The following is a 20843-nucleotide window of genomic DNA, read 5'->3' as shown; positions in this document are numbered from 1 at the left end:
AAAGTGCTGGGATTACAGACGTGAGCTACCACGCATGGCCAAGATTGCATCTTATGACACATCCTCATAATTGCTAACATGCAACCCCCTACCAGGGAGATTAAATGGCTAAGGAAGATAGGGTCCTTGACCTCCAAGAGGAGAATATGGGGCCAAAGATGTATAGAGAAAACATGTATTCAGACAAAAATGTTCATAGAGACACTCCTCACTATAGCCAAAAGGTAGAAACAACCCAGATGTCCATCAGCAGATGAATGGATAAACAAAATGTGGTTTATCCACCCAATGGAATATTATTCAGCCATAAAAAACAATGAAGCACTGATACATGCTACAATGTGGCTGAACCTTGAGAACATTACGCTAAACAAAAGAGGGCTGGATGTGGTGGCTCACGCCTGTCATCCCAGTGCTTTGGGAAGCTGATGTAAGAGGATTGCTTGAGCTCAGGAGTTCATGATCGGCCTGAGCCACATAGCAAGATCCTCATCTCTACAAAAAAAAAAAAAAAAAATTAAACTAAATTAGCTGGATGTGGTGGCACACACCTGTAGTCCTAGCTACTCAGGAGGGTGAGATAGGAGGCTCACTTGAGCCCAGGAATTCAAAGTTAATAATGTGCTATGATTGAGCCACTGCACTCCAGCCTGGGCAACAAAGCGAGACGCTGTCTCTAAAATCAAAAAAGAAAGGAAGGAAAGAAGGAAGGAAGGAGAGAAGGAAGGAAGACACCACAAGTCACATTTTGTATGATTCCACTTGTACGAAATATCCAGAGTTGCCAAACTCACAGAGCACGAATGCAGATTAGTGATTGCTATGGACTGGGGAAAGTAGGAAGTGGGGAATTATTGCGTAATGCATATGCAGTTTTTTGTTTGGTGTGATAAAAAAAGTTCTGGAACTAGATAATGGTTATGGTTGCAACACATTATAGATGTACTTAATGCCATTGAATTGTACATTTAAATGGTTAACTTTTTTGTTGTTTGAGATGCAGTCTCATTCTGTCACCCAGACTGGAGTGCAGTGGTGCGATCTTGGCTCACTGCAACCTCTGCCTCCCGCATTTAAGTGATTCTCCTGCCTCAGCCTCCTGAGTAGCTGGAATTACAGGCGCTTGCCACCATGCCCGGCTAATTTTTATATTTTTGTAGAGATGGGGTTTCACCATGTTGGCCAGCCTGGTCTCAAACTCCTTGACCTCAGGTGATAGGCCCACCTTGGCCTCCCAAAGTGCTGAGATCATAGGCGTGAGCCACTGTGCCCAGCCTAAAATGGTTAACTTTTTGTTATGTGTATTTTACCATCAATTTAATAAAGAAAAAATAACAGTGTAAGATATGAGAAAATCAGTGGGCGACAGCTTCAGTGACCTAGTGTCACACAAACGTGGACTAAGACTTTCTCTTGCCCATGACTCTGCATGAGAACTATAAGATATGCAACTTCTTGGCCGGGTACAGTGGCTCACACCTGTAATCCCAGTACTTTGGGAGGCCGAGGCAGGCAGATCACGAGGTGAGCAGTTCGAGACCAGCCTGGCCAACATGGTGAAGCCCTGTCTCTACTAAAAATACAAAAATTAGCCAGGCATGGCGGCGGGCGCTTGTAGTCCCAGCTACTCCAGAGGCTGAGGCGGGAGAATCACTTGAACCTGGGAGGTGGAGGTTGCAGTGAGCAGAGACTGCGCCATTGCACTCCAGCCTGGGCGACAGAGCAAGACGCCGTTTCAAAAAAAAAAAAAAAAAGATATGCAACTTCTCCACTCCAAATTCTGCTCCCTCTCTCTCTTTAAGGTCATGAAATCTCCCTTTCTTCTCTCATCGTGGGAAGCAAGGCATAGTACTTGGTTAGTTTTTCAACATAGGTCAAATGGATCTGTGAGTGATACTAAACGATGTATAATCAAGTATTATATCCAATGGATTCTGTGCTAGAAGAAGTCAGAACAACAGACTCCGTTTTCACTCTCGTCTCTGTGGTTACCTTGGCCAGATGGATGGGAGGTGCTTCTCCATCCATTGGATGGGCTCAGCACTCTTGGGGATGTAGAAGACCATCATAGAAATAATAGTCCAAATATGTATTGGATATGACATTTCATTAGATCAGGTATGCAAAGTGCATGCCAGGTTCTTGCCAAGAGCTGGTCTTCTCTCTTTTTTATTAAATTTTATTTATTTATTTTTTTTTGAGATGGAGTCTCTCTCTATCACCCAGGCTGGAGTGCAGTGGCGTGATCTGAGCTCACTGCAACCTCCGCCTCCCAGGTTCAAGCAATTCTCCTGTCTCAGCCTCCTGAGTAGCTGGGATTTCAGGTGCATGCTGCCATGCCTGGCTAATTTTTTTTTTATTGTATTTTAGTAGACATGGGGTTTCACCATGTTGCCCAGGCTGGTCTCGAACTCCTGAGCTCAGGCAATCCACCTGCCTCAGCCTCCCAAAGTGCTAGGATTACAGGTGTGAGCCACTGCACCTGGCCTGGTCTTCTCTTCTAATGCTTGCAGCAGCCTTCCTCAAAATTGTTACTTTGAGGGTCACTGTCTTCATGGTACCCATTTTGCAGATGAGGAAAGTGACACTTAGAGCATTTCAGTTAATTCCTTAAAGTCACCCAACAGCCCAGGCTGTCAAATTCCAGCAAAAGTCTCTTTATGCCTCTGCCCTGCCATGCTACCAGCACAGAAGAGCTGTCTAATACACTAGTCGCTCACCACATGTGGTTTTTAAGCACCTGAATTGTGGCTAGTCCAATTGGAGATAGGCTGTAGGAGTAAAATACCCATCAGATTTCAAAGACTTAGTATGAAAAATATATTGGGACCATCTCATTAATAGTTTTTATATTGACTACATGTTAAAATGATAATAATTTAGCTATTTAAGTTTAGGTTAGATATTTTATTAAAATTAAGTTCACATGTTTCTCTTCACCTTTTTAAAGTGCCTACTTGACACTTTGAATTACATGTGTGGCTCACATTTCTAATGAACTTTGATACTCTACAATCTCAGAAACAACTCAGAGATGTCTCCCTCCCCTACCATCCATCCAACCACCAAAATACCCCGAGGACTCTTTGTCCTCAAGAATCTCTAAGGCAACCAGTTCAGAAGATTGTTGCAATGAATGAGGAAGATTCTGCAATAATGAGCCGGAACATACCAGAGAGGAAAACGTGTGCAATTTTGTCCAATTATGTATGGTTCAAGGGAAAAATCCTGTGATTTGCAATGAACACAGACCTTGGTGGCTGCCATCGATGAAGCACTTTATGCTTGGCAATCATTGTACCACATCCTCAACTTTCTTGCCTCTGATCTCAACAAGCGCAGCATTGATTATACATCATCATCACTGTGTGACACACGAGGAAACTAGGCGCTTGGTGAGAAATGACCAGCCAATGTCTGCAGATTCATGAGAGGGCAGGGCTGTATTCCGCTGCTGGGTCTCATGCACCATGCAGAACCAGTCTCTTCATGTGGAGACTCATCACTGATCTGAAAGGCGACTGCTTCTGTATTACACTCATTTCCCCATGACCCGTCATAATCATTAGGGCTCTTTTGCTTTCTCCTGAAAGCTTCAAACCAAACATGCTTTCCCACCCCGACTCAAGCCCTCAAGCTGATGCCCTTGCCTCTTGCTCCACCAGATTCTCCTCCTGCTGGCTCCTGTATCACTGTTCTCTGCCTTCACCTCAGTGACCAGAAAACAAGTGTTCCCATCCAAGAACTACCCTCTACTGGTCCCACAAAACTCATTCCCCCATTTACTCAAGAAATTCCCTCCTTCACTTATCCCCTCTCTCTCCTGCAGCATCATACTGTCTCTGTATTCCATCATTCCCATCAGGACCCCAATAAAGTCTACAGCCTATTTGTTTATTTATTTATTTATTTATTTATTTATTTATTTATTTATTTATTTAAGATGGAGTCTCACTCTCTCACCCAGGCTGGAGTGCAGTGGTGCAATCTGAGCTCACTGCAACCTCCACCTCCCAGATTCAAGCAATTCTCCTGCCTCAGCCTCCCAAGTAGCTTGAATTACAGACGCCTACCACCATGCCTGGCTAATTTTTGTATTTTTAATAGAGGTAAGGTTTCAATATGTTGGCCAGACTGGTCTCGAACTCCTGACCTCAAGTTATCCATCTGCCTTGGCATCCCAAAGTGCTGGGATTACAGGCATGAGTCACTGTGCCTGGCCTGTCTAGAACCTCTTTAAAAAAATTATTCTTCAACTCCACATCCTTCTTCAACCAAAGAGTCTATTGTGTTCACCAGTGTGTTAAGTGTGTCTATGTCAGGCTACCCAGTCCCCCAGAATATGTTTCTTACCTGGACCGTCCACCAGCTGTGGTCTTGCTCTGGGTAGTTCTAGGTCTGGGTCTCCTGGGGAGTGTGACTCAGGCTCTAATGATCTCAGCAAAACATATACCAAGGAACAGGAGGAGGGGTAAAGGAGCTGAAACCAGCTAGGTAGCAGGAAATAGGAAGTCAGAGCTTCTGCTGATTTTTAATGGCCCCAAGAATACACCAATATAATGTCTGTTTTAATGGCATTAGGACAGTGGGCTGGGCCTGTTTAGAAACTCATGTACCTGACTGTATTTCTCAGCCTCAGTCTCTGTGGGATGCAGAGGTTCAATGCTCTCAACATCAAGGGCCAAGACATCCAAGTGTCCGGGCCCCTGTTCCCTCCAAGGGTCAAGGTAAAGAAAGCAGCAAGTACTGAGGTGAGAAGAATCAGAGGGAAGCAATGAAAGGCAGAGAAGAAGTCATGAGGGATGGAGAACAGAAACACAGAGAGAGGTAAGGGAGGTGGGGAAGTTGAGACAGTTGGCGGGACAGCGCGTCCACAACCACACACACCACCAAGATTAACCCCATAATCCTCTGATCTTGTGGAAGCTCGTTTGTAGTCGTCTAGCCCAAAGAAATAACTGTTTTTCTGAAATGTTAAGCATCCTTCCAAGGGTATCAGAGTGATATGGAGAAATATGGGAAGATGGTTAGAGTCAGAGATAACAACACTGATTCTAAAAGCATTATTACCAAGGCCTTGTTGCATTAAGGCTGTTTTTTTTTTTTTTTTTTTTCTTTTAGAGACGGTATCCTGCTACGTTGCCCAGGCATGTCTCAGACCCCTGGGTTTAGTGATCTTCCTGCCTCAGCCTCCCCAAATGCTGGGATTGCAGGCGTGAGCCAGGCTGTTTTTAACTCTAAGTAATTTACAATTTACAATTACACCTAACAATGGCTTAACCAGGGGTGTCCAATCTTTTGCCTTCCCTGGGCCACACTGGAAGAAGAAGAATTGTCTTGGGCCATGCATAAAATACACTAACACTAACGATACCTGATGAGCTTAAAAAAAAAAAAAAAAAAAACCCCAAAAATCTCATAATGTTTTAAGAAAGTTTATGAATTTGTGTTGGGCTGCATTCAAAGCCATCTTAGGCCATGGGCTGGACAAGTTTAGCTTAGAACAAAGAGGAAATTTATGGTTTACTTTAGAAGAATTTTGCAACAGGGTAATACTAGGTTAGGTTATATCTGGAAAATATCATCAAGAACTACGTTCATTTTAATCTTTTCTCTTTATTATCCCTAATATGGTGACTTTTTTTCTTGGGGATTGCCACTTCATGGCTCCAAGAAAGCCACCATAGCTCCTGACTTCACACTATAGCAGAGGTCCCCAACCTCCAGGCCATAGACCAATACACAGACCGATACTGGTCTGTGGCCTGTTAGGAAGTGGGCTGCAGAGCGGGTGACCGGCAGGCGAGCAAGAGAAGCTTCATCTGTATTTACAGCCACTCCCCATTGCCAGCATTACTGCCTGAGCTCTGCCTCCTGTCAGATTAGTGGCGGCATTAGATTCTCATAACAGTGTGAACCCTACTGTGAACTGTGCATGCCAGGGATCTGGGTTGTGTGCTCCTTATGAGAATCTAATGCCTGATGATCTGTCACTGTCTCCCATCACTCCCAGATGGGGCTGTCTAGTTGCAGGAAAACAAGCTCAGGGCTCCCACGGATTCTACATCATTGTGAGTTGTATAATTATTTCATTGTATATTACAACATAATAATAATAATAGAAATAAAGTCTACAATAAATGCAATGGGCTTAAATCATCCTGAAACCATCTACCCCGCCACCCCGTGGAGAAATTGTTTTTTATGAAAGTGGTCCCTGGTGCCAAAAAGGTTGGGGACTGCTACACTCCAGCATCCCACACCAGGAGGATGGGGATAAGATGGAGAATCACTGAAGATCTTTAATCAGAAGGGTGATATGTTCATTTGTACTTTATAAACATTTATGTTTGTATTTTATAAACATTTTCTTGGGATCATAACAACAGATGCATTTTAGAAGGTTCCCAAGGTACGAAGGGTAACAAATGAAGACATGTCTAGGAGTCACATGGAAGCCAACACTTTGTAAGGGGATTAAAATAAAGGGAATGGCAGAGGACATCATCATGCACAGAGGAGAAGGGCCCAAATGTCAAGAGAAAACAAGAGACAAGGGACTCCACAGAGAGTAATTGCCAGAAAAGTTTGTAGGTCTTTTGAAGGCTGACTGTTCTTCCTAAAACGGGGGTCCTGGGATACCCCTACCTGTTTCCCATGAGCCCTCTTTCCTAAAACATAAGTAGGTTTTCTCCCTGGCTACCAAATGGCCCGTGATGAGCACACTAGGTTAGGCAAAAATGGAGCCAAGTGTGTGTTCCAAAGTGACTATGGTGAAGAAAAAAGGGAAAGTCTTAAAATGGACTTCCACTTCTGTGTTTGCATAAGGCTAAAAGGGAAGATGTCTTAGGGTTGACCGGAGTGGGAGTATTCCTGCCTATGCTGCAAAAATCCCTGACTCTTCTGGTAACTGAAACATCAGAAATGGCCTCTGCCAGCAGCACAGCCTCCCAGTAAAGCACTGGACTGAGGTGGTGAAGCCAGATTGCCTGGACTAGAATCCCAGGACTACTGTTCACTAACTCCGGACAAGCCAGCTAATCCAGGGGTCTCAAACATTTCCCCCAACTTTTTTTTTTTTTTGAGACAGAGTCTCACTGTGTCACCCAGGCTGGAGTACAGTGGTGTGACCTTGGCTCACTGCAGTTTTGCCTCCTAGGTTCAAGTGATTCCCCTGCCTCAGCCTCTCCAGTAGCTGGGATTACAGGTGCCCGCCACCATGCCTGGCTAATTTTTGTATTTTTTAAGTAGAGATGTGGTTTTGCCACGTTGACCAGGCTGGTCTTGAACTCCTGACCTCAAACAATCACCTGCCTTGGCCTCCCAAAGTGCTGGGATTACAGGATGGAACCACTGCACTGGGCCACAACATTTCCTATGAAGGGCCAGATGGTCAATATATTTCATTTGGCAGGCCATAGGGTCTCCATCACAACTCCTTGGCTCTGCTGTTGTAGCCTGAAAACAGCCACAAGCAAAGTTGTAAATGAGGAGCATGACTGTGTGTCAATAAAACTTTATTTAAAACACTACAATTGGACTTCATGTAAGTTTTACATGGCACAAAATACCCTTCATTTGATTTCCTTTAGCCGGTAAGAAATATTAAAGCCATTCTTGGCTCTTGGGCCATACAAAAACAAGCGGTGTGCTAGATTTGACCCCTAATTTAACTGCACTGGGTCCCAGTCACTTCACCTGTGAATTGAGAGCAATGATACTTACAGAGGTGTTTTCTGGAGCAGAACAAGTAAGATCAGTGATACAAAGCACTTGGCATGAATTCCAGTGCAATAAGTATTATCAATATCTTAGTAATTACATAAACCTCTCTATCTGCTGTTTCACATTCTCTGCGGTGAACCCATCCATGCTTAAAACTTGAACCACACCTTAGCTAACATTCACCAGACCCCTGTCTCTAGCTCAGACCTGCCCTTGATGTCCAGACACATCATTTTGCGTTCCTGTTTCCTTTCAAACTCATCTGCAGCCTTTGCTCTCCTCCCCTTCTCCCACAACTCTGTTAAGGACTAAATTGTGTCACATTCCCCTTCAAATTCTTAGGTTGAAGCCCTCACTCCATGATATGGTTTGGCTGTGTCCCAACCCTGATCTCATCTTGAATTGTAGCTCCCATAATTCCCATGTGTTATGGGAGGAACCAGGTGGGAGATAGTTGTTTCATGGGGGCGGTTCCCCCGTAATGTTCTCATGGTAGTGAATATGTCTCACGAGATCTGACGATTTTATAAGGCGTTTCCCCTTTCACTTGGTTCTCATTCTCTTTTGCCTGCTGCCATGTAAGAGGTCCCTTTGTTCTTCCTTCACCTTCCGCCATGATTGCGAGGCCTCCCCAGCCATGTGGAACTGTGAGTCCATTAAACCTCTTCCCTTTATAAATTACCCAATCTTGGGTATGTCATTATTAGCAGCATGAGAACTGACCAATACACCCCAGCATATCAGAATGTGACCATATTTGGGGATACAACCTTTAAAGAGGTAATTAGCTGAAACTGAGGCCATTAGGGTGTGCCCCAACTTAATATGACTGATATCCTTATGAAAAGAGGAGATCCAGACACAAACAGGCACAGAGGGAAAACCATGTGAAACTATGAGGAGGAGGTGGTATCTGCAAGCCAAGGAGAGAGGACTCAGGAGGAATCAACCCTGCTGACACCTTAATCTTAAACTTCCAGCTGATAAAACTGTGAGAAAATACATTTCTATTGTTGTAGCCACCCAGTCAATGGTATTGTGTTATGGCAGCTCTAACAAACTAAACACTCTGCTTCTTTTCATTGACTCGTCTCAATGACAGCCCCCACATCCACGCAGTTACCTTGGTGCAACAATTCTGAAGAAAATGGCCACAATATTCTTGGACACTCCTTCCACTGAGAGAAAGGCAGGCATATTCTATCCCCTCTCCCCTGGAACCTGGGTAGGGTTGGGATTACTTTGACCAAAGAATGTGGCAGAAATGACTCCAAATAGCTTTCAAGGCTAGGTCAAAAAAGGCTAGGAAGCATCTTCTGGTTCTCCCGGGACTCGTGTTCTGGAGGAAGGCAGCCATTGTCCTGGGATTCTGATTCCTCTGAGACCACCATGCTGGAAAGGCTGCCCATAGGCACTTGCTGCAATACCAGCCTAGTTCAGCATTTGAGTCATTCCAACCCGGGCATATGACGTGTGAATGAAGGAGCTCTAGATGACTCCAGTACCCAGTCTTCTAGTCACCCCCAAACCTTTGAGTTTTGGGTGGCAAAGACAAGCATCCCCTCTGTGCCTTATCCTAATTCCCAACCCACATAATCCATGAACATAATGAAATGGTTGTTTTACATGCTATGATTTGGGTGGTTATACAGCAATCATGAATTATGAATGTGGGCTTCATAAAGACCCTTCATGCTTCCTCATTCTCCAGAGCCATTTGTCTCCAAGCCCAGTCTACCAAGCCTGGAAATCTCTCCCTAAACTACACCTCCTCTCTAGCACACTACTCCAGCACAGGCAACTATTCGACAAGTTCACCTTGATCTCTGGCAACTTCTTACCCTTTAAGATCTCTGCCTCCAACTGGGAACATTCTCAGAGTCATCCCTTTGTAGGAGCACTCTAGAACAATGTTTTTTGGAAGCACACACCTGACAAGTCACTCTCCTGCTTAAATAGCTTTTCGTGTTCTTAAGGAGAAATTCCAAGTTCTTTTTATAGCAGTCAAGACCATCCAAGAAATTGCCTCTGCCACCCTCTACATACTTAATGCTTATTGCTGTCTGTCTCATCATCTATGCTCCAGTAACCAAAAGTAACCTGCTTTGTTGTGATCCCTTTCCTTGGTGTTTTTACTCCCCTCTGACCAGAATGCATTATTTTTTCTCCTTTATCTGAGTCTTTAAGACTCAGCCTACATGTTCCCTCCTCCCGATATTGACTCTAGATCTGTGAATCTGAGTTAGTCGTTCCTTTTAGGGGACCCCACAAGGAGCCAGGCATCTGTCTATCACTACATGCCCCCACCCTATTGTAACTAAGCACTGCATTCTCACCTCTCTATTAAGGTGGTCCGCAGAGTCCATGTCTGATTGATCTCTATGTCTCCAGCAGCCAGCAAGGAAGCACCTCTTTAGAAACCTGCACCTATACAATACCTACCACCATTTATTTCTTGATATGTGAACTCCATTGAGAACAAACAAGTAAATGTAAGTAATGTGCCTTCTTCTTTTCTTTTTTTTAGATGGAGTCTCGCTGTGTTGCCCAGGCTGGAGTTTAGTGGCACAATCTCGGCTCACTGTAACCTCCGCCTCCCGGGTTCAAGCGATTCTGCCGCCTCAGCCTACAAAGTAGTTGGGATTACAGGTGCCCACCACCACGCCCAGCTAATTTTTTTTGTATTTTTAGTAGAGGCGGGGGTTTCACCATGTTGGCCAGGATGGTTTTGAACTCCTGACCTCAAGTGATCCACCCACCTCGGCCTCCCAAAGTGCTAGGATTACAGGTGTAAGCCACAGCGCCCGGCCAGTAATGTGCCTTTTTAAGTTCTGTGAGCCATTCTAACAAATTATCAAAACAGAGGAAGGGGTTATAAACATCCTCCCACCCCCGATTTATAGCCAGTCAGTCAGAAGTACAGGTGGCCACCTGGGACTTGGATTGGTGTCTGAAGTGAGGACAGTCTTGGGAGAGTGAGCCCTTTAACTTGTGGGATCTGACACTAACTCCAGGTAGACAGCGTCGGAGCTGAATTGAATTGTGAGATACCCAGTGGTGCCCCAGAGAATTGGAGAATTGCTTGATACGGAAAAGACCCACACATTTGATGCCAGAAGGACTGCGTAAGTCGAGAATTCAGTTTGACTTAATCATCGTATTTGGGCTTTATTGTGTGACTGAAACTCTTCTCACTTCAGTAATTGTTTCTTTCATTTTCATGAAACTCTGAAGAAGGAAGGGCTGGACATTCAGATTCCTTGACCCTTAACATTTGGAAGCATGAACTCCAGTCTCTCGCTGAAGGCTAGAGGTGAAGGAACATTCAGACACATTGGTTTCTAAGAAGAGTCCGCTGACAACATACCCAAGGTGTCTTCTGAAAATTATAAGAAATCCTGAGTTTCTGTTACGGGATTGGCTTCAGCTCCATTGTCCCTCCCCCATCATTCAACAGTCTCTGCAAAAGCCCTTGGAGCCCGTGTTGCTCCACAGGAAGCCAAGAAGCACACAGGAGAAGGAGCTTAGCTGCTGGTAAGTTGGGGACTGACAATTTAAAATTTATCGTTGGAACTCCTGCTCTCTGACAAACACCTCCTAAATTCTAGAGCAGTGCTGTAATGGAGAATCCACCTGCCACAGGCGGCTTTTGAGCGCTTATGTTTCTATCTTGATCTGAAATGTGCTTAAGTGTAAAATATACTTAGTGTAGTTTAATCATTAGTATGATCAAAATAATACAACTTATCTCATTAATAACTTGTATTTTGGTTACGCGTTCCAATGTTTTTTTTTCATTTGCAGGGTTACATGAAACATATTATTATAATTAATTTCCCCCAATGATTTTACTTTTGTAACACGGCTACTAGAAAGTTGTAAGTCAGATGTGTGGCTGGCATTTAGGGCTTGCATTACCCCGTCTCTACTAAAAATGCAAGCAACAACAACAACAACAACAAAATAGCCAGGCGTAGTGGTGGGAGCCTGTAATCCCAGCTACTCAGGAGGCTGAGGCAGGAGAATCGCTTGAACCCAGGAGGCCGAGGTTGCAGTGAGCCGAGACCGTGCCATTGCACTTCAGCCTGGGCGAGAAGAGTGAAACTCTACCTCAAAGATAAATAAATAAACATGTGAAGGAGCCAGGCGTGAGGAGCTTAAGAGGAAGAGCATGGTAGGCAGAAGGAACAGAGAAGGCAGAAGCTCTGAGATGAAAATGAGCTGCATGTTCAAGGAATCGAGCCCACTGTGCGTGGAGCACGGTGTGTCCCACGAATGTGCAGAGATGAGGTCTGAGGAACGCACGGGGCAGGTCCAGGGATACTGGAGGGAACTTAAGATAAGGATAAGTTAGAAGTTTGGAAGCCATTAGAAGGTGTTGAAACTAACATCACCATTTTATTGGACCCTGTTTTTTTTGGGTTTTTTTTGAGACAGAATCTTGCTCTGTCGCCCAGGCCGAAGTGCAGTGGCACAGTCTCGGCCCACTGCAAACTCTGCCTCTCAGGGTCAAGCGATTCTCCTGCCTCAGCCTCCCGAGTAGCTGGGATTACAGGCGCCCGCCATCATTTGGGCAGTTGGTCTGAATCCTGACCTCAGGTGATCCACCCACCTCGGCCTCCCAAAGTGTGGTTACAGAGTCCTGGCCTTTTGAGACAGAGTTTTGCTCTTGTTGCCCAGGCTGGAGTGCAATGGCACGATCTCAGCTCACTGCAACCTCCGCCTCCCTGGTTCAAGCGATTCTCCTGCGTCAGCCTCCGAGCAGCTGGAATTACAGACACGTACCACCATGCCCAGCTAATTTTGTATTTTTAGTAGAGATGGGGTTTCTTCATGTAGGCCAGGTTGGTCTCGAACTCCTGACCTCTGGTGACCCGCCTGCCTCGGCCTCCCAAAGTGCTGGGATTACAGGCGTGAGCCACTGCACCTGGCCCTTACTGAACTTTTTAAAAGCTCATTTGGTTGCCTTCTGGAGATTGGATTGTAGGGCAGGGGAAAGCAGGACCAGGAACAACCTATTTGCAAAGTTGGCGCAAACATTCCTGCCTGACAGGACCACGGACACGGGTTGTGGAGATAGAGATGGCCGTGGCTGTGCATTCAGCAGGTTCTGTAGAGAGAATTAATAGGACTTGGATGGGATTGTGGTGAGAGAAAGGGAAATGAAAGATAAGTTCTAGTTTGGAAGCTTTAACAACTGAATGTTTAAACTCAAATAGACACAAAATACTGGAAGAGTGAGTGGCACGTTTGGGAGGATGAGACAATCAACTGTGTGGTTGAGCCACGTTAGGTTTGGAGTGTCTACGGGACTCCCGTGGGGAGAGGTTATATCAGACTGGAGCACCAGAGAGAGGCCAAGGCTGATAGTTTAGATGAAAAGAGAGCACGATATTTTAAGCCCTGAGACTGGATAATATCACCCATAGAAAGACTATATAGAGATAAGAGAGGTGGGGAACAAGTAAAAGCTGCAGGACGCTCCTAAATTTAGAGTCAAATTTAGAGCAGAAAATACTAGCAAAGGGGACTGAAAAGAGGTGGCCAATTGAGCTTTAAAGGCAAGTGAAAGTGTGTTGTGTGTACATTTATCATCTCATGGCACAGGAAAAACGTGATTTAAGGAGAAGGAAGCGATCCAATGGGTCCTATATCACGAAGATATTGAGATAAGGAACCAGTATGGATTTGCACCCACTGCACTTGCAGCCTTGAGGTCATAAGCATTCTCAGGAAAATGCACCAGGTCAGTGCTAAGGACTGGAGTCAATACAGGCTGGATTCAGGAGAAAAAGTGAGGCAGGGAATCAAAGGGAGCAAACACAGAAAACTCCTTCCAAAATCTGGCTGCAAATTCTTTTCATAGAAAGAATTCTCTTAGGAGAAATAGGGTTAACACCAGAAAGGAATATAGTCCAAGGATCTTTTTGGTTGTTTTTTGTTTTGTTTTTTGGGGTGGTTTTTATTTTGTTTCTGTTTAGTTTTGTTGTTGTTTGTTTGTTTGTTTGTTTGTTTTTGAGACGGACTCACTGTCGCCCAAGCTGGAGTGCAGTGGTGCAATCTCAGCTCACTGCAACCTCCGCCTTCCAGGGTTCAAGAGGTCTTCCTGCCTCAGCTTCCCAAGTAGCTGGGATTGCAAGCGCGCGCCATCACGTCCAGCTAATTTTTGTACTTTTAGTAGAGATGGGGTTTCACCATGTTGGCCAGTCTGGTCTCAAACTCCTGGCCTCAAGTGATCCGCTTGCCTCAGCCTCCCTAAATGTTGGGATTACAGGCGTGAGCCACCGCACCTGGCCAAGGATGGTTTCTTTTTAAAAGGAGGGGATATGATTTATGTAATGTTTATGTAATAGTGAGAATGATCTAGTAGAAATAACATCTTGAGGGTTTGTTTTTGGCAGAAAATGGAAGGACAAATGCAGGGGGAAAGTTTGTGGGAAGATGAGAGGGCATCCTGGGCCAATGTAGGGAGGGAAATTATTGGAAAGAACAAGAAGTCTTTATTCACAGTGACAGGGGCAGGTAGACTGAGGGTCGGGGAGGAACGGCTGAAAATCTCACATCTAGTTATTACCATTTTCTCATTATAATGTCAGTCAAGGGCATCTGCTGAGAGTGGGAAAAACAGTAAATGGGGTACTTTTTGGAGAAAGCAGGACTGAAATAATTAAGGTGTGGGATAGCAAGTGCGCTGGAGAAGTAGAGTAACCTAATGAGGAACTGCTGAGTTTTCATTTGAACTCTGTGGTCACAAATTCAATTGCAACCCTCAATAATTGTGAAAGTCACTTCCGTTCTCCGAGCCGTACTTCCCTACCTGTTACGCAAGGATAGCACTTGTCCAAAAGCAAGGATATTGTAATCAGAGATGATAAAATATATAGTGACTGGCACATATTAAGGACTCACCAAATAGCAGCCCTCATAATCAGTACAGGTATCATCTGTGGTTCGCAGTTCTCCTCCTTACATTACAACTAGGGTGGACCCAAAACTTTGCAATTTTTGCCTTGTTAATCTGTCCTCACCTGTCATTGCACAATCATCCTTCCTTGTTGTATCAACATTTTTTTTTTTTTTTTTTGAGACGGAGTCTCGCTCTTTCACCCAGGCTGGAGTGCTGTGGCCCGATCTTGGCTCACTGCAACCTCTGCCTCCTGGACTCAAGTGATTCTCCTGCCTCAGCCTCCCAAGTAACTGGGATTACAGGCACCCGCCACCATGCCCAGCCAATTTTTGTATTTTTAGTAGAGACAGGGTTTCACCATGTTGGCCAGGCTGGTTTCGAATTCCTGGCCTCAAGTGATCCACCTATCTTGGCTTCCCAAATTGCTAGGATTACAGCGTGAGCCACCGCGCCCAGCCTGTATCAACATTTTAAAATGAATTTGAGATTATGGATAGATCATGTCTTCTAAGTGCCTTGTAGAATGTTTGGAGGGTGGATAGAGAAAATCTGAGTCTGTTGAGGAACTATGGGGTAGAAAAGGGTTAACAGCACAATTCTGTTGTAATCAATCTGACTGAGCTCCAGTTCTGTCTCTACTCTTTCTACCTGGGAACGTTGAACAATTCACGTAGCCCATCTAAGTCTTAACTTCCTCGTCTGTACAATGGTTATACTAATTATCAGGTTGCTGCAAAAGTGCTTGTGGGTTTTGCTATTATTTTCAATGGCAAAAACGGCAGTTACTTTTGCACCAACCTAATATTGACTAAGATTAATCAATATTCACTGTGTCTCAGGAGTGCTCAGTGCTTACACATATTAACACAGCCCATCCACAGATCCTGTGAGAGGCGTTGTTAGGGTTAAAGGAGAAGCTCTTGGCGTGTGGGTAATGTTCATAAGTAGAAGCAACTATTGCTATGAGCATCATTCTTGTTCTGACCTTGAACTTCATAATGGATTGAGCCCCATGACACAGCACACAGCCTGGTGAGGGCCAAGAGTTCCCATTTGTCATAGATGTACTCAGTCTAGCCTAAAAGATTTCCGTGTCAATTCTCACTTAATCCTCACCTGAAAGTTAGACTTCACCATAAAATTGTCCTCGTTCTGCAGAGCAGAAAACTGAGGCTCAAAGAGATGTCACTGACTAAAAACTCATAGTTTTAGACGTCACAGATGAGATTAGAAGAGAGATCTAGCTGACTTCAGAGCCCAGTTTTTTTTTTTTTTTTTTTAGACAGAGTCTCACTCTGTCCCCCAGGCTGGAGTGCAGTGGCGTGGCTCACTGCAACCTCCGCTTCCCGGGTTCAAGCGATTCTCCTGCCTCAGCCTCCCGAGTAGCTGGGACTGCAAGCGCGCACCACCGGGCGCGGCTAATTTTTTGTATTTTCGGTAGAGATGGAGCTTCACTGTATTGCCCAGGGTGGTCTGGAACTCCTGACCTCAGGCAATCCACCCCCCTTGGCCTCCCAAAGTGCTGGGATTACAGGCGTGAGCCACCGCATCTGGCTGAGCCCAGTATTCTTTATAACAGTGACTATCAATTGGGGGTGACTTTGCCTCCGAGGGGACCTTTGACAATGTTTTTGGAACCTGTTGATTGTCATTGCTGGAGAAGGAGTTGCTACTGGTATCTGTGGATAGAGGCCAGGGGTGCTGCTAAACATCCTGCTGTGTCCAGAACAGTCCGCCACAACAAAGAATTACCCAGACCCAGATGTCAATGGTGCCAAGGTTGAGAAACCCTGAGCTACATTAAATAATGTCCATGGAATACCTCAGTGAAACTCACTGGTAATAGCAGGAAGAAAAGGAGGAAATAAGGAAAAGGAAGAAGGCTAAAAATCATCAGACTGGGGCATAGCCCTATCCTAGTAATCTCGGGGGAATCCCTTTCAAAGGCAAGACTTCTGTACGCAAAGGCAGTGGCTCTGGAGGTGTTCTTATTGGTTTCCATATCTTGCTGCCTCCACTGACTGACTGGGCATGATGTTGAAAAAACTACGGAAGTTGCCGGGCCATGAATTCCCCCAGATGTGATTGCTGTTTCACAATGTTATTATGAGCATTAGATGTGAACAAGTGCTAGGGGATTGCTATTTCTCTTAAAGGTGCTGAATAGCCCAGTCTGAGATGATTCTCAAATTCTCATGGCCATAACAAATCATCCTGGCTTTTACACAAACAGATTCTAGAATGAGATTTATGGATATAATTGTTTTTCATTTTTATTATAAGTTCAGGGGTATATGTGCAGGTTTGTTATATAGGTAAACTTGTATCATGGTGTTTTCTTGTACAGATTATTTCATCACTGAGGTATTAAGCCTAATACCCACTACTTATTTTTCTTGATACTGTCCCTCCCCCCAACCCTCTTCCTTCCGGTAGGCCCCAGTGTTCCCCTCTTTGTGTCCATGTGTTCTCATCATTTACCTCCCATTTGTAAATGAGAACATGTGGTAGTTGGTTTTCTGTTCCTGTGTTAGTTTGCTAAGGATAATGAATACAATTTTAACAGGCAGCCTGGATGTTTCTGATAAAGTCCACAGACCACAGCATAAGAAAATGTGCTCAAGTGACATGGGACTTTGTGTTGAATTGGATACAAACATTACAGATGTGACCTGGACCAGAGGCAGGGACTACATGTTTTGGGTTTTTGTTCTTAAAAGAAAAAAACAAACAAAAAAACTTGATCTGAGAAGCTCTGTGGGTTATATTCTTAATGTTATTGTCCACAATTCAGTCACATGTCCACTACTAAAGCAATCCCTCGCAAAGTAAAAGGAATTCTAGTTAGTGCTAATTAGAGTAGTCAAGATTTACTCCCAACATGGAGAAAAGACACCTTCTCTGCAGGGTGAGCAACTAAACACAATTGTGGTTTTTCGAGCAGAGAAGAATGGGGAACAGTTGCTGGGTGGGCAACCAGCAATATCTGTCAAGAGTAAGGGTTTAGAAGTCAGACCAAGCCAAACTGAAGTCCTTAATCTATTATCTACTACCTAAGTGACCTTCAACACATTTCACAATTGCCCTGAGCTTTAATTTATTCTAATGAAAACTAGAAGTAATGAATATTACACAGCTATTGCATAGGCCAAACCGGATCCCATATGTAGTAATTAACACAATGCATAGTCTCTAATAAGAACTTCACAAGTATTAATATGACTTATTATTCTCATAGTCTTTATCCCACAGACACCAAAGCTATACAGATCGGCACTGATTATTTGCATTCCAAACAGAGAAGAGCTCCACATCAAGCAGGGACAGGGAAGAGCAGAGGGTAGAAAGCAGAGATGGAACTCTCTTTGCTGACTTCCTCTAGTGCAGAATCCTCAGGATATAACATACTACTACATGTTACCAGTGACTGCTCAAAATTCTCTTCAACAATAACCTCAAGCCAAACCCTCAAACTTTATCTTGAGTACTAGCCAAGCAATAGGTCAAGGGTTCTCACAGTGCGAGGGACAGGAGTTGGGAGACTGGAAAAACCTGGGGCTGAAAGAGGTTGCAGAGCTTGCCAGCGTGTTTGCATTGAGTGATGGGAGACACAGATGTGAGCCTTCTGATTCTGAGTCTTGTGCCTTCCTCACAATGCTGAGGCTGCCTATGCTCAATTTTCCATTGTCCATACAACATCAGTTCAGTATTTTTGCTGGTGGACAGAGCCTTGTAATCCCCTTGGTAAAGTGATCAGCCCGATAAGTGAAATGCATATTGATAATGATGGGAATATGGAGGACTATCCCTTCCCAAAGGAGCATCCAAGAGAATGCTAATTCTATAGCACCATTGTCAACAAGGCTTAGTAGATAGAGTAGGTCTCCTGGTAGGAGTGGGAGCTTTAGTGGAAGTTGATGTGAGCTATAAATACAGATGCTGTAAGATGGTTCCACAGCTGAGAAATGGCCATTGTTAGAATGTTTCAGGTGCTGCCAAGATGGAAACCAACTTCTCCACTCCTCCGAATGAATATGAAGTGTCCTATGAGTCTGCTGGCTACACTGTTCTGCGGATCCTCCCATTGGTGGTGCTTGGGGTCACCTTTGTCCTCGGGGTCCTGGGCAATGGGCTTGTGATCTGGGTGGCTGGATTCCAGATGACACGCACAGTCACCACCATCTGTTACCTGAACCTGGCCCTGGCTGACTTTTCTTTCACGGCCACGTTACAATTCCTCATTGTCTCCATGGCCATGGGAGAAAAATGGCCTTTTGGCTGGTTCCTGTGTAAGTTAATTCACATCGTGGTGGACATCAACCTCTTTGGAAGTGTCTTCTTGATTGGTTTCATTGCACTGGACCGCTGCATTTGTGTCCTGCATCCAGTCTGGGCCCAGAACCACCGCACCGTGAGTCTGGCCATGAAGGTGATCATCGGACCTTGGATTCTTGCCCTAGTCCTTACCTTGCCAGTTTTCCTCTTTTTGACTACAGTAACTATTGCAAATGGGGACACATACTGTACTTTCAACTTTGCATCCTGGGGTGACACCCCTGAGGAGAAGAAGAAGGTGGCCATTACCATGCTGACAGCCAGAGGGATTATCCGGTTTGTCATTGGCTTCAGCATGCCGATGTCCATTGTTGCCATCTGCTATGGGCTCATTGCAGCCAAGATCCACAAAAAGGGCATGATTAAATCCAGCCGTCCCTTACGGGTCCTCACTGCTGTGGTGGCTTCTTTCTTCATCTGTTGGTTCCCCTTTCAACTGGTTGCCCTTCTGAGCACTGTCTGGCTCAAAGAGATGTTGTTCGAAGGCAAGTACAAAATCATTGGCATCCTGGTTAACCCAACAAGCTCCCTGGCCTTCTTCAACAGCTGCCTCAACCCCATGCTCTACGTCTTTGTAGGCCAGGACTTCCGAGAGAGACTGATCCAGTCCCTGCCCACCAGTCTGGAGAGGGCCCTGTCTGAGGACTCAGCCCCAACCAATGACACGGCTGCCAATTCTGCTTCACCTCCTGCAGAGACTGAGTTACGGGCAATGTGAGGATGGGGTCAGGGATATTTTGAGTTCTGTTCATCCTACCCTAACGCCAGTTCCAGCTTCATCTACCCTTGAGTCATATTGAGGCATTCAAGGATGCGCAGCTCAAGTATTTATTCAGGAAAAATGCTTTTGTGTCCCTGATTTGGGGCTAAGAAATAGACAGTCAGGCTACTATAATATTAGTGTTATTTTTTGTTTTTTGACTTCTGCCTATACCCCGGGGTAAGTGGAGTTGGGAAATACGAGAAGAGAAAGCCTGGTTGGGATTTGTAAGACTTAGACGAGATAGCGCATAACAAGGGGAAGAGACTTTAAAGTATAAAGGAAAATGTTTGCTGTAGGTTTGTTATAGCTATTTTAAAAAATCAGACTATGTAAGTTTTCTTCTATTTTTAGTTTGCTAAGAGTTTTCTGTTTCTTTTTCTTACATCATGAATGACTTTGCATATTATCAAATGCATTTTCTACATGTATTAAGATGGTCAGATTATTATTCTTCTTTTATGTAAATCATTATAAATAATGTTCATTAAATTCTGAATGTTAAACTACTCTTGAATTCTTGGAATAAACCACACTTAGTCCTGATGTACTTCAAATATTTATATCTCACAACAGTTTGTTAGAATTTCTGTGTTTATGTTTATATAAAAATGGCTCTGTTATTTCACTTTTTCTACTATCCTTGCTAAGTTTTACTTCAAACTTGTAATGGTCTCTGAAAAGGAATTGAGAAGTAATTCCTCTGATTCTGTTTTCTGGTGTTATATCTTTATTAAATATTCCGAAAAATTCACCAGTGAAGCCAACTTGGTCTTGTGTTTTCTTTCTGGGAAGATTTTTAATAAGAGGTTTGTTTTCTTTAACAGTCATTAGACTCTTCCGTTTTTTGTTTTTTTGTTTTTTTCCTATCTGTCAGTTTTGGTAAACTGAATTTCAAGGAATTTGGCCATTTCATTCAAACTGTCAAACTCATCGGCATGAAATAGTATAATAACTGTTTAAAAGTTATAAAATGGTATGAAACTTGGCTGGGTGCGGTGGCTCATGCCTGTAATCCAAGCACTTTGGGAGGCCAAGAAGGGTGGATCACCTGAGGTCAGGAGTTCGAGACCAGCCTGGCCAAAATGGTAAAACCCCCATCTCTACTTAAAATAC

The 20843-nt window shown here is 44.3% G+C and overlaps 2 protein-coding genes across 5 annotated transcripts in view; one reads left to right on the top strand and one right to left on the bottom strand.

The window, feature by feature from the left end:
- Nucleotides 1-20843, bottom strand: part of FPR1 (formyl peptide receptor 1) — a 64884-nt gene that overhangs the window by 2317 nt on the left and 41724 nt on the right. Inside the window, exons 1-2 of one of the 3 annotated variants that reach the window (XM_032168988.1) lie at nucleotides 4354-4418; nucleotides 2721-2771 (exon numbers count right to left, since the gene is read on the bottom strand). The exons of 1 other annotated variant lie outside the window; for it this stretch is intronic. The gene's annotated coding sequence lies outside the window, so the exon portion shown is untranslated. Of the gene's footprint in view, nucleotides 1-2720; nucleotides 2772-4353; nucleotides 4419-20843 lie in introns of those variants that run through there. One more of the 3 variants, XM_032168987.3, reaches the window with a different exon arrangement.
- Nucleotides 11209-20494, top strand: FPR2 (formyl peptide receptor 2). Of its 2 annotated transcripts, none has more exons than XM_032168985.2 (2): nucleotides 11209-11259; nucleotides 18622-20494. In XM_032168985.2, exon 2 carries the CDS (start codon nucleotides 18633-18635, stop codon nucleotides 19683-19685), a length of 1053 nt encoding a protein of 350 aa, XP_032024876.1. In that variant the 5' UTR covers nucleotides 11209-11259; nucleotides 18622-18632; the 3' UTR covers nucleotides 19686-20494. The 2 variants fall into 2 exon arrangements, with proteins under 2 accessions (XP_032024876.1, XP_032024877.1); XM_032168986.2 differs by lacking the exon at nucleotides 11209-11259 and adding an exon at nucleotides 13350-13471 and having other exon boundaries at nucleotides 18622-20489.

Source organism: Hylobates moloch, unplaced genomic scaffold (genome assembly GCF_009828535.3).
Source record: "Hylobates moloch isolate HMO894 unplaced genomic scaffold, HMol_V3 SCAFFOLD_12, whole genome shotgun sequence".
Taxonomy (NCBI): domain Eukaryota; kingdom Metazoa; phylum Chordata; class Mammalia; order Primates; family Hylobatidae; genus Hylobates; species Hylobates moloch.
The sequence above is the reverse complement of the archived record's forward strand: the minus strand, read 5'-3'. Positions and strand labels throughout refer to the sequence as shown.

Bases quoted from the DNA above. Each gene is read 5' to 3' on its own strand.
- FPR2 (XM_032168985.2), top strand. From the start codon at position 18,633: ATGGAAACCAACTTCTCCACTCCTCCGAATGAATATGAAGTGTCCTAT.